Here is a 10,864-nt window from a genome sequence, read left to right as displayed (position 1 = left end):
GTATATTATACACACACACACACACACACACACACACACACATACATACAGTGGAATATTACTCGGCCATAAGAAAAGATGACATACGGCTATTTGCGACAACATGGATGGATCTTGAAATTATCATGCTAAGCGGAGTAAGTCAGGTGGAAAAAGTAGAGAACTATATGATTTCACTCATGTGAGATATAAAACTGAAAGCAACAAACGAACAAGACCAACAAACAAAAACTCACAGACAGAGACAACAGTATAGTGGTTACCAGAGGGAAAGGGGGCATGGAGAAGGTAAAAAAGGGTAAATGGGGTCAAATATATGGAGACTCACGTCCAGCACAACACAGGCAGTGAGCGAACGAGACAAAAGGATATCTGACTTTGGGTAGTGAACACAATGCAATATACAGATGATATGTTATAGAATTGTATACTTTAAATCTATAATTTTATTGACAAATGTAACCAATAAATTGAATTTAAAAAGTACAAAAAAGAAAGAAACTCAGTCTCAAGTTTAGTCTGCTCCCAAGCAATTTTTTGTTGCACACAATACATATATTTTTAAATTAGCGTTATACGTGATACTATTAATTAACATAATGTAGCTTTTTACAAATATCCATAAATATTTTAAATTGGGTTAACATGTAATCATATTAGATAGCTTTCAACAAGAACCCGCAAGCAGCTTATTAATTTAACAGAGTCCCAAATCTTAGTAGGCTGTCATTGAATTGAATTTGTAGAAGTTAACACATTTGACCTCTGCCAAGTGAGGAAGGGATTTGGTTGGAGTAAGTCCTGAGAAACACCCATGTGCTCCCTGCTCCAGGCAGGGAAAAGAGAAGAAATTTGCTGAGAAAGGAGAGATCTGTTGTGGTTTCTCTCCACCCACGTTGGGCTGAAAGGGAGTACGCCTCCTGAAAACTGAACCTGCTGAGCTTTCTAGATGTATAATATAATGTAAAGTGGGAAGTCCCTCGGCCTCATCAATCACTAGTTCTGTGGATGGAGACATGTTATCTATGTGCCATCTGCCTCCATATTCTCATTGTTAAAATTGTGCTTCAAGTACCTGCCCCATTAATGTTATGGAGTTGCCATGTGATATATGGAAGCACTCTGTAAACTCTGGAGAGCTAGCTACAAATAGGAAATCCTTCCATTGACATTATACAGCACTGGAGTACCAATTTCTGGGGTGAGATCTTGTGATTCCTAATGCTTACTCTGTCTTTACCACTGATAGTGTTTAGACCCACAAACAATGAGTTCTCATGAAGCCCTATGTGAAGGTTCAAAATGACCCGTTCGACCTACTGGCTTTCTAAAGCACCCTGCATCCTGAGAATGATGAAATCAAGGGAAATTCCCAAATAAAGTGCATTCCATCCCATGCCACCTGGGCCTGTGCCCCGGTAGTTCCCGAGAGTGTTTTCCATCCTCTGATATCATCGCATCTAAAGTGGAGTGTGGTTGGCATCTCTGTGGGCATCCTACCAGTCTCACTACTTTTTATTAGGAGGGTCTCAGAAGATGGGAGTATGGGAAGAGTAAAGGGAAGCAACCCAAGAATATGAGAGCAAGGCAGGACGACTGTCCAGGATTGTTTGGCATACAGGTAAGACTCTCATGGGAATAAGACCTGATTTTCCCACCCATGGATTCAAAGATTAGACAAAGACTCTTGGAGAAACTCTGTCCTCTAGCCACCCTTATTCATTTTATCATGGATTGGTAGTGTCTTTGCCAACCCAGCATCTGGGGTAACCAAATGTCATTGGCCCTTCCTCCGAGTCTCTTTCGAACAAGAACGAGAGAGGAAAATTCACATGCAGAAGAGTTCTGTTTGTTGTGTTGATTTGTGCACCCAGACAAACTGTAGGCCTTGAAAATTTGCCTCCTCCAAGCCCCCCTTCAGCATCTCTGCATATGCTGAAAAGGATGAGGAGACCAATTGAAGACTCTAGGAGATGAATTGAGGGTTTGCTATCAGAAAGATCCCCCAGTATGTATTATTTTTTAGAACCTGATGTTCAGAGTTGAAGATCAAGTCTATTGTATCTCCAGCATGTAATTCATAAGTCCCTCCTACATTTTGGATGGCAGCGTTGTTTGTTAGGGTTTGTATGATGCCTTCGTTTTTATATAACCGCACCTCAAAGGGAGCTGGTTCCTTGTAGGTTGTATTAGGAGCCACCTGGACATAAATTATATACAAGCCACTCAGACGTATCTTCAGCTTCCAATCAGCTATCTTATCCACGCAAGGAGGCTTATGAGAGGTCGTTTGCCATTTTGAAGGTAATGGTCCTGTAAGAAATTTACAAGGGAGGAAAACATGGAGAGCATAGTTATTTAATTATATCATCCTCTTCGTGATTATAGTTCTTTCCCACTTACAAGTTGTTTCTTTATCTGGTCTGTGCTATTAACAGTTCTCGCCAACCACAATTTGAATATATTAAGTATCTATCTATTCCTTGTTTTAGAGAAATTGCAAATCCTAAGGGTTATCGCTTGGAAATGGTTATCTAAGGAAATGGATTTAGAATAGAAAAATGGGTCAAGTTTTAGGTGGCACTACATCTGTTGTCAATGAATATTTGTAAAAGGAGAGGAGAGGGGAGGGGAGTGGAGGGGAGGGGAGAGGAGAGAGTATCCCTAGCTCAATGCTGTCACAGGGGTTGGAGAAAAGGTCAAGACTTAGTCACTTATTTTCATAGATATATATAGAGAGAATTTACATATTTTCCTAATGTTAATTGTTTGTACACAGTAGTGTGATTTCAGAGCCCCAGGAAGTGTTTTTACCACCCCAAATACTTATCTGGCCTGTTCTCTAATTCTCCATAATTTTTGTTATGGGGGCAAAGTCTTTATCCCGGAATTAAAAGGAACCCTTGATAAGAGAATACCCTGGAGAAGGGAACACATTGACTCCTTATTTATCTATAAATGGCTGTTCTAAGGCTATGAGCATAGGTTCGGAAGGAGAATAAAGGAGCGATCACTAAAGGAAGAAGCAAAGTCTTCCTCTACCTCTGGTGATCCCAGGGCCCAGTACATTTCTTCTTGCTTGACATATAATAGTCAGTAGGCAGGTCACCAGGAAGACGGGCCGCTGGTTCTCTTACTTAACTCTGTAATAAGGGCCACTCAAAGACCACCTTAGCATGACTTGAGGGCCTCAACTTTTACCACATCAGGAGGGAATTTCAAACATATCATAAATTCTGCTCCATTCGCTAGAAAAGCAAAAACATATCCCAGAGGCAAAGACAAGAAAAAAGAGATTCCTTAATCCCTCACAGCATGGAAAGCCAGGCGATTTGAGGTATAAAGGAAAACAGGGGTTGCAGTTAACTCTCGAAAGATTCTGCTCTCAGCTGAAAATAAGTTTGGCCTGAGATCTAAACCCAGAATGTATTTATTTCTGATTGTGTAGGCATTCTAAGAAATACCCTAAGACTCAGTTTAATTGTAAACTTGAGTGTGTTTTATAAGCAAATACCAGGGCACTATAGGGGAAACGTAACTAAGAAGTTAAGAAGAGAGGAGAAAGGAAGTAGCCATCCTTTCAACTCTCATTCCTCTTCTGTACAATTAAAAACAAATATGGCAGCCCCCACCACCCATACTCTACTAGACACCAGTAGTAGTGATGTAACTTTCAATGTAAGCATCATCAGTGGGTGGGCTGGTCTGTCTGGTTGACCTCTGAAGCCTCAGCTCCTAGCCCAGTTCTTGACCCATGATAAGCAGTTAGAAATAGCTGAAGAAGGAATAAAATAAAGGCTTCCTTAACAGTGCTGGAACTTACCTTCTTGTATCAAATACTAAGAAAAGTAAAAAGGAGGCATGCCAGACAGGTTACTCACCAAATTTAGCTGCACAGTGTTCATTGACAGTCTGTAGGGAAAGAAAAAAAGAAAAAAATGGTCAGGATGACGACAGTGTCACAACTTTCTTCACTGGTTTTGTTTAGAGATTTCAGATTCCTGAAGCAAACTTCTTTTCCTAGTCATAAAAAAAGAATTCCTCCCCCCACCTTGTCTGGTCTCACTCCGCTTCCCTTTCTAGGTAGCTGGCTCTGTCCTCTGTTTCATTACTGGCTACCATTTTGAGTCTTTTAGGTAAAATTTAAGGTCTCGTTCCATCCACGTAACCTCCACTCATAGGATAGCTATTTGATCTTGGACTCTCCTCCTCCAGGGCTATAGAAATTTTCTATAAACAGTGCTCTCCACACACAGTGACTGCACGAGGTGATCCATTGGCATGTGAGAAGAATATAATACAATTTCTATTTATGTTTATTTTTATTCTAAGTAATAAGCAATTAAGCTATAGAAATATTTACAACTCAGGTTGATAAAGCCATCCTTATTTCAAACAATCACATGTCATATACAATAACTGAGATACCTGAGGAGAGTTCAATTTCAAACTATTGCAACATACCACAGTTCACATGCTACAGGAAGCCATCAGTGTGGTTAATTTTATAAATACAAGTATTTAAATGCAAAGGGTTTTAAATACTTGTAGTAAGATAAGGTATAACTGCAAAAACATTTTGTACTGCGTAAAGTTTATTAATTTCCTTGCAGGAAAGTGCTTAAGAGACTTCTTGAATTTGAAGATGTTGCGCATTTTTCTCTTATAGGATTTCTCTGTCTGCTATGCTAGAAATAAATTAAAAGGACACAGAGGCAAAATCAGTGACACCAGCTAAGAGACCATTGCAATCCTCTAGGCAGGAAAGCATGGTGTCTCTGACCAAGGTCCTAGAGGTGGAAATGGTGCTAAGTGATTGGCAATGGTGCTAAGTGATGGAAAATGGCGCTAAGTGATTGGAAATGGCACCAACAGGAGTCCTGACATGGATATGGGATGAGCAAATGAGAAGAAACAAAGATGACTCCAAGATTTGGGGGCATGGGTAATTGGAAAGGCAAAGTTGTTAATCACTGAAATTAACAAGTTTGAAATGAACAAGACCCAAGACAAGTAAAGTGGAAGGAAAGAAGGAATCATGAGTTCATTTGGGGACATGTCAAGTGTGTGAGGCTTATTAGATATCCGGATGGAAAGTCAAGTAGCCATTGGATCTATGAGGATGGAAGTTAAGGAGTTCTGATGAAACAAATTTGGAGTCTTCAGCTTCTGTGTCATGCTATAAGGCATGAGATCATTAAGCCAGGGAGTGTATGTAAGGAGTACTTCCCAGTGTTCAGAGGTCAAGGAATGAGGAAAAAAACAGCAAAGGAGACTAAGAAGGGAAGTCCAGTGAGTCAGAAAGGAAACAAAGAGAGTATGATATTTGGAAACCAAGAGAAGAAAGTATTTTAGGGAAGAGGAGTGATGAGCTATGTCAAATGCTGTTGATGGGTCCGAGAAGACAGAGAATTGACCGATGGTGGTCATTGGGGTTCTTGACAAAAGTAGTTTCTGAGATGTGGTGGGGACAGAAGCTTTATTGGAATGGAGTTAAGAGTATAGGAGAAAAGAGAAATTGGAGGCGTTTTGCCATAAGGGAAAACAGAAAACTTGACTGGATCCTGGATGGGGATAAGAGGTCAAAGAGATTTGTTTGTTTGTTTTAATGTGAGAGAAATGACAACATGGTTATCTGTTGCTGTTTGATGGGAATGCTTCAGTAAAGTGGAGAGGAGCAACATGTGAGAACTAGGAGATCTTTGTTGGGGTAACGTCCCTGAGTAAGAGGGGACAGAATGTAGTTCATGGGTGGTGGCCTTAGATAGGTGCAGGAACAATTCATACAGAGTGACAAGAGGAAAACACAATATATGTGGGCAAGTGAGTAGTAGATATGGTGGGGAGCTTGGAAACTTCTTCCCTGCCTGCTGCTGTTTGTCACAGAAACTGGAGGAAAGGATATCAGGTGAGGGAATGGGAAAGAGGCGTTAGATGTTTAAAGAGAAGTCAAAGGAATGAAATAGTCTAATGGAGAAATAATAGAATGGAAAAATTATAGGTTGTTCACAGAGCTACGTTAAAGTCCCAGCTGAAATTAGTGGTCATAAATTTAAAGTGAGACCTTTCAACAAAGTTGTTTTCCTCCTCCACATTCAACTGTGAAAGACACAGAGCAATTGGATTTAGTCAGTCTTGAAAATTTTCCAGGATTGAGGTTTTGCTATTAGACTACAATGAAGAAAGAGAGAGAAACAAGCGAGTGGGTTCATAAACCATGGAATTTAAAGTGTGTAAGGAAAGAAGGAAAGGTATAAATAGAGTGAGGGACAATATCATTTTGATGTAAACAAAATAAAAACTTTTCACCATTGAACGAGGGATTAAAAATTCAGTATCATAACATGGTAAGTGCACTCAAAGGTGCATTCTTCCGTTTTGATTTACATTTCATTGTGAGGTAATTTCTCAGTTATGGCTCTCAAAACTATGAATCAAGGTAAATTAACTTAGAATATAGCCTTCAAATTAGTGTATCACAAAGTGTTAAACTAAGACAAGAAAATACAAGCAACATATTTATGTTTCTCTACTAAATTACTACAATATTATTTCAATTATTTTCGAAATGTGGGTTATATACCAACATATTCTATAAAATGTAATATTTTGGTAAAAAGCAAAATGGATTTGCACTGTGCATAAGCTACATTAAGCATATTATTTGATTCACCCTTGTAAACTGTGTATCTTTTAAATATGCATAATATTAGGACTTGCATATAATTTATTATAGTGTATGTATTGGGATTGGAATTAAAAACAGTTTGATTTCAATAAGGGCGTGCAATCAAAAAGTTTGGAAGCCACCATGCTAGGATAAATTACTGGATTCCTGTCATTATTTTGTTCTTGCGATTTATTTCATCCTCATTTGGGGGTTTCTTAGATGTTGAAATTCAATTTGGTTTCGCCCATGATAGGCATGTGACAGGGAGTCCCTTAACTTCAATTTCCTCATTTATCAAATGAGGAAAATAATAGCACCTAAGCTCATTGAAATTGGCTATGGTTTAAATTAGCTAAATCTTATGAAGGGCTTTGGCCAGATGTTCTATCAGGTCCTGCTCACGAGCTATGAGCTGTAGTGATAATGATGCTGATTGTAATGAGGAACTGAATAAAACTGGAAGCACCAACATTCCCAACATTATACTAGCATTGTAACCAAGAGAAACAAATGCAATTTATGGTCTTCGCCTCTGAAGAAGCTTATAATCTTTCTAGAAAGACATGATTGCACACAGAAAGCAATTGAGTAAGTGTCTAAATATAAATGAGTACCAAACTACGGGCCACAGATAATATCTGTGCTGTCTGCTCTCACGCACAGAGTGTGGCGAGACCTAGGACCATAGACGAATTGCCAGAGACAGAAATCCTGGATCGGGTACTGTGGGCAGCTGGAATGTCTACTTCCAGCTACAGAACCCCCATTGTGATAGTCTCTAATTACTGCCACAAATGAAAAATCTCTGTCATCACAAAAATCATATTTGGCCCTGAGGGATAGTCTTTGGTTGAGGAGGCGAACGCGATAAGCAAGGAATGCCCATATTAAATCTTTTCTAATTTATCTTCACGGTAATAACTGGTGCAAATGTTAATCACTGCACTCTACAGAGAGCTTACGGGTCAGGCCCTATACTATCTCGAGAATCCTTACTGAAAGTCTATGCAATAAGAATGAGCACGCTCCCTGGCAGATGAGGAAGTGACACGGGAAGAATTAAGTAAATAGCCCAAGGTCATGCAGCTGATAAGAGGCAGGCTGAAATCCAAAGGGAGCCCATCTGACTCACCAGTCTCACCCCTACACCACTTTCTGGGACAATTTCTATTTATAGTTCTGGTGATGTTTGGAAGGAGTAAATACCACTTATGAAGAAGCATATGGGACTTTCAGTTTGATTTAGTTTGGTTCATTTTTGCTTAGATGGATCAGTTCATCTTGTAACCCCATTTGGTTTAAGCCAAGATTTATACAGTTGGCTTCAAATGGCCAAAAATTACTACGTAATGCTTTCTCCAAACCAACCCTAATTACATCAGAATCTACTCTGCTTCAAAGTACAAGCACAGCTTCCCCTTTTGGAAGTATCCTTCATTTCATTGAAGTAGGGGACTCTCCTGAACTTTAGGGACAACTTCTATGAGGTTATTTTCACTGAGCAGTAGACCTCATAGTCAATCCTTTTGATTGAATGTGTTCTGAAAGAAGCGGGGGGGGGGGGGGGGGGGGGGAAGAAAACAATTTTCTCCCAAGGAAATTTCTGTTTGTTTAGAAGAAGCCAGTCTTCCTGTCTAAAGTTTGTGAGTTAGTGCCTAGAGAAACTGCAACATGGGACTCTGTGTATAAAATTAGAGTGAAGATGAAAAGAACGTAAACTCCGAGGTTCATGAGAACGTGGAAGCGCCCTCCTAATGACTCACCATCCACTAGCCACTCAGCCGTCTTTTCCAAAGACACTTATATGTGGTCAGTAGGAAAAAGGGAAGTGCAGGCAAGTGGAAAGTGTCCTTGTGTTGTCAGCCAGGCCACTGGCTTTTCGCATAAGAAATGTACCTCCCTGGCGTCCCGTCAGAACAATATCCTGAAAACCTTTTAAGCATCCACAAATTTGGAACAAGCTCAGCGCTATTTCTTTCAAGGCAGAACCTTTCATTGAGAAGCTGCGTGTTGTCTGGGAGAGAGAATCCGGAATCAGAGCTCGAACACCGGGGGCTGAGCAAGTCCAATTCTGCCAACAGGGGTCCTCCATGCCTCTAATTACTAGACCTCCTCTTTCCCTTTAAAGAGCCACTGTGTGCCTTTGAGAAAGGCATTTCCCTCCTTTTGTGGGCATCGGTTCTCCATTCATGTGCAGGAATGGGTGACAGCTGTGATACATCCTATGTTCTTGGGGTCATCTGGCTAATGAAACTTGAGGTGGTTTTTAGAAGGAAAAAGCACTTCCGAATTTAAGCTGTTGCTATCCTCACCCTTCTCCTTCTTCAGAAATCTAAACACTTGTAACTCCTGACAATTCTTTTCTTTCTGCTCAGTTTCACTGCTCCAGAAAGTTCAGACTTCTGCTTGATGCATTCCTTGAGAGAGTGAAGACATGGTTAGAAATGTTTCTCTGTGTGTGTGGGTGTATGTGTGTGTACTATAATATATACAATACTATATATGCATATATGCATATATATGTACATATAATATATGTATACACGTGTATATATAATATATATTACAGTATATATTTGTTATATATTATATATACATTATATTATATAAATGCATATATAATATATCTCCTTGTATATGCTTATTGAATACAAATTAATGGGCTACCACGTAAAATTTTGGCAAAAGCTACCCTTGCCTCACCTCCACACCACAACTACAGGGTACTGCTTGCTCCGCATTTTTTTCTCAGTTGCTTCAAATACCTCAAGTAGTAGGACTGTATCTTTGAAATCTTTGCTGGCTAATCCCCTTAGAAAGTGTTTTTGCAGTCCCTGATTTCATTCCATAGCCCTTTCTTTGATGGGCATGTATCACCCTGTTCTCAAAGGCTCAAGATCTTCAAACATGCCCAGTAATGGGCCAAATCCTATATTACATCAAACATTTCTTATTTTCTTTTTGGTCAGTGCTATGTAGTCAACAGTCAGAAAAACTAATAAGAAGTTTTTATATTATTTCCAAATATCTCCATTTTCTTTGCTAGACACACAACTTGGACTGGAACTCAATGGGAAATTCCTGATAAGCTTCAGGGGCTTCCCGAGTAGGAATGTGCTTCTCCCTTCCTCCATGAAGCCCTCCCTGATCACCTAGGCCCAAAGTCATTGCCCCCTCTTTGAACTTCTAAAGCATTCATGTTCTTAGATGAATAATTAACCACTGTTGAAGCTAGAAGGGACATTATCATGAATAAATTCATTCTCCTACCACCATTTTTTCAGATGAAGAGACAGAACCAGGAAGATGAAATATCGTTCTGAAATTCATGCAGCCAGTAATTGGGATACCTAGAACCAGAGTCCAGATCTTCTTACTCCTAATTCGGTGCTATTTCCCTCCTCAAAGATACACTAACCACCTGCCGCTCATCTTATTCTGTCTTCTGGTATCTCCTTATGTCTTTTCTTTCAATAAGACTATAGCTTGCATCTCATTCCTTGAGAGCACCCATCATGTTTTACACCTTTTTATTCCACCAAGAGGGTTTATTTAGCAAAGTTCCAGGAAGGGCAAAAATACTCCATCCACATCTGTCAACTGGCTGATTTCATTAAATGGTTCAATCCTGCCACTGACATTCAGCATTTTCTAATCTCTCTCATTTCAAAGCACTTAGATAAGCCCCCAAAAGCCATATGCCATGACAACATTGAAACTATATTGACGTTTTCTGAACTCCCATCTCATCCAACCAGCTCTGACAATGTCAATAACTAGACTTCAAAAACAGGATTATAATAAGTAGCAAGCTTAGGTGCTATTGTTTCTTACCTTGAATGGGAGAAGAGTAAAGACCAGTGTGCTGAAGGAGCAAAGCAATAGGAAAAAAACGATTGTGGAGTAGAGGAGCCATGGCTTCCAGGATGTTCTCTGTGCTCCTGGAGGACTTGAATGGTGTAAAGCCATATTCTCCATGTGTCTCAAACTCATTCTCTGCAGGGAGGAGAGCTGTGGAGAGCAGAAATTCACAAATGATGGGCAAGTGATGCAACGAGTCGGTTTTGTAGTATATGGTAATCAGTAGTGGGTGTTAAGAGGCGGGGTTTTCCTTCTGATGCTGTGTGTCGGATAACGATACTTCTAGGATAAGTGCTGAGTCTCATTTGATACCAGGCCAAAGGCTACGAGCCA

The 10,864-nt window shown here is 39.8% G+C and overlaps 1 protein-coding gene across 1 annotated transcript; it reads right to left on the bottom strand.

Moving 5' to 3' along the window:
* Positions 1–1,966: 1,966 nt before the first annotated feature.
* Positions 1,967–10,663, bottom strand: TNFSF18 (TNF superfamily member 18; the record flags this gene model as incomplete). The annotated part of the gene is made up of 3 exons (XM_081024615.1): positions 1,967–2,313; positions 3,882–3,912; positions 10,505–10,663. 3 exons carry the CDS (start codon positions 10,661–10,663, stop codon positions 1,967–1,969), a joined length of 537 nt encoding a protein of 178 aa, XP_080880741.1.
* Between the last annotated feature and the right edge of the window lie 201 nt (positions 10,664–10,864).

The sequence above is a fragment of the Rhinolophus hipposideros genome, assembly GCF_964194185.1.
Source record: "Rhinolophus hipposideros genome assembly, chromosome: 19".
In the NCBI taxonomy this organism is placed as follows: domain Eukaryota; kingdom Metazoa; phylum Chordata; class Mammalia; order Chiroptera; family Rhinolophidae; genus Rhinolophus; species Rhinolophus hipposideros.
The sequence above is the reverse complement of the archived record's forward strand: the minus strand, read 5'-3'. Positions and strand labels throughout refer to the sequence as shown.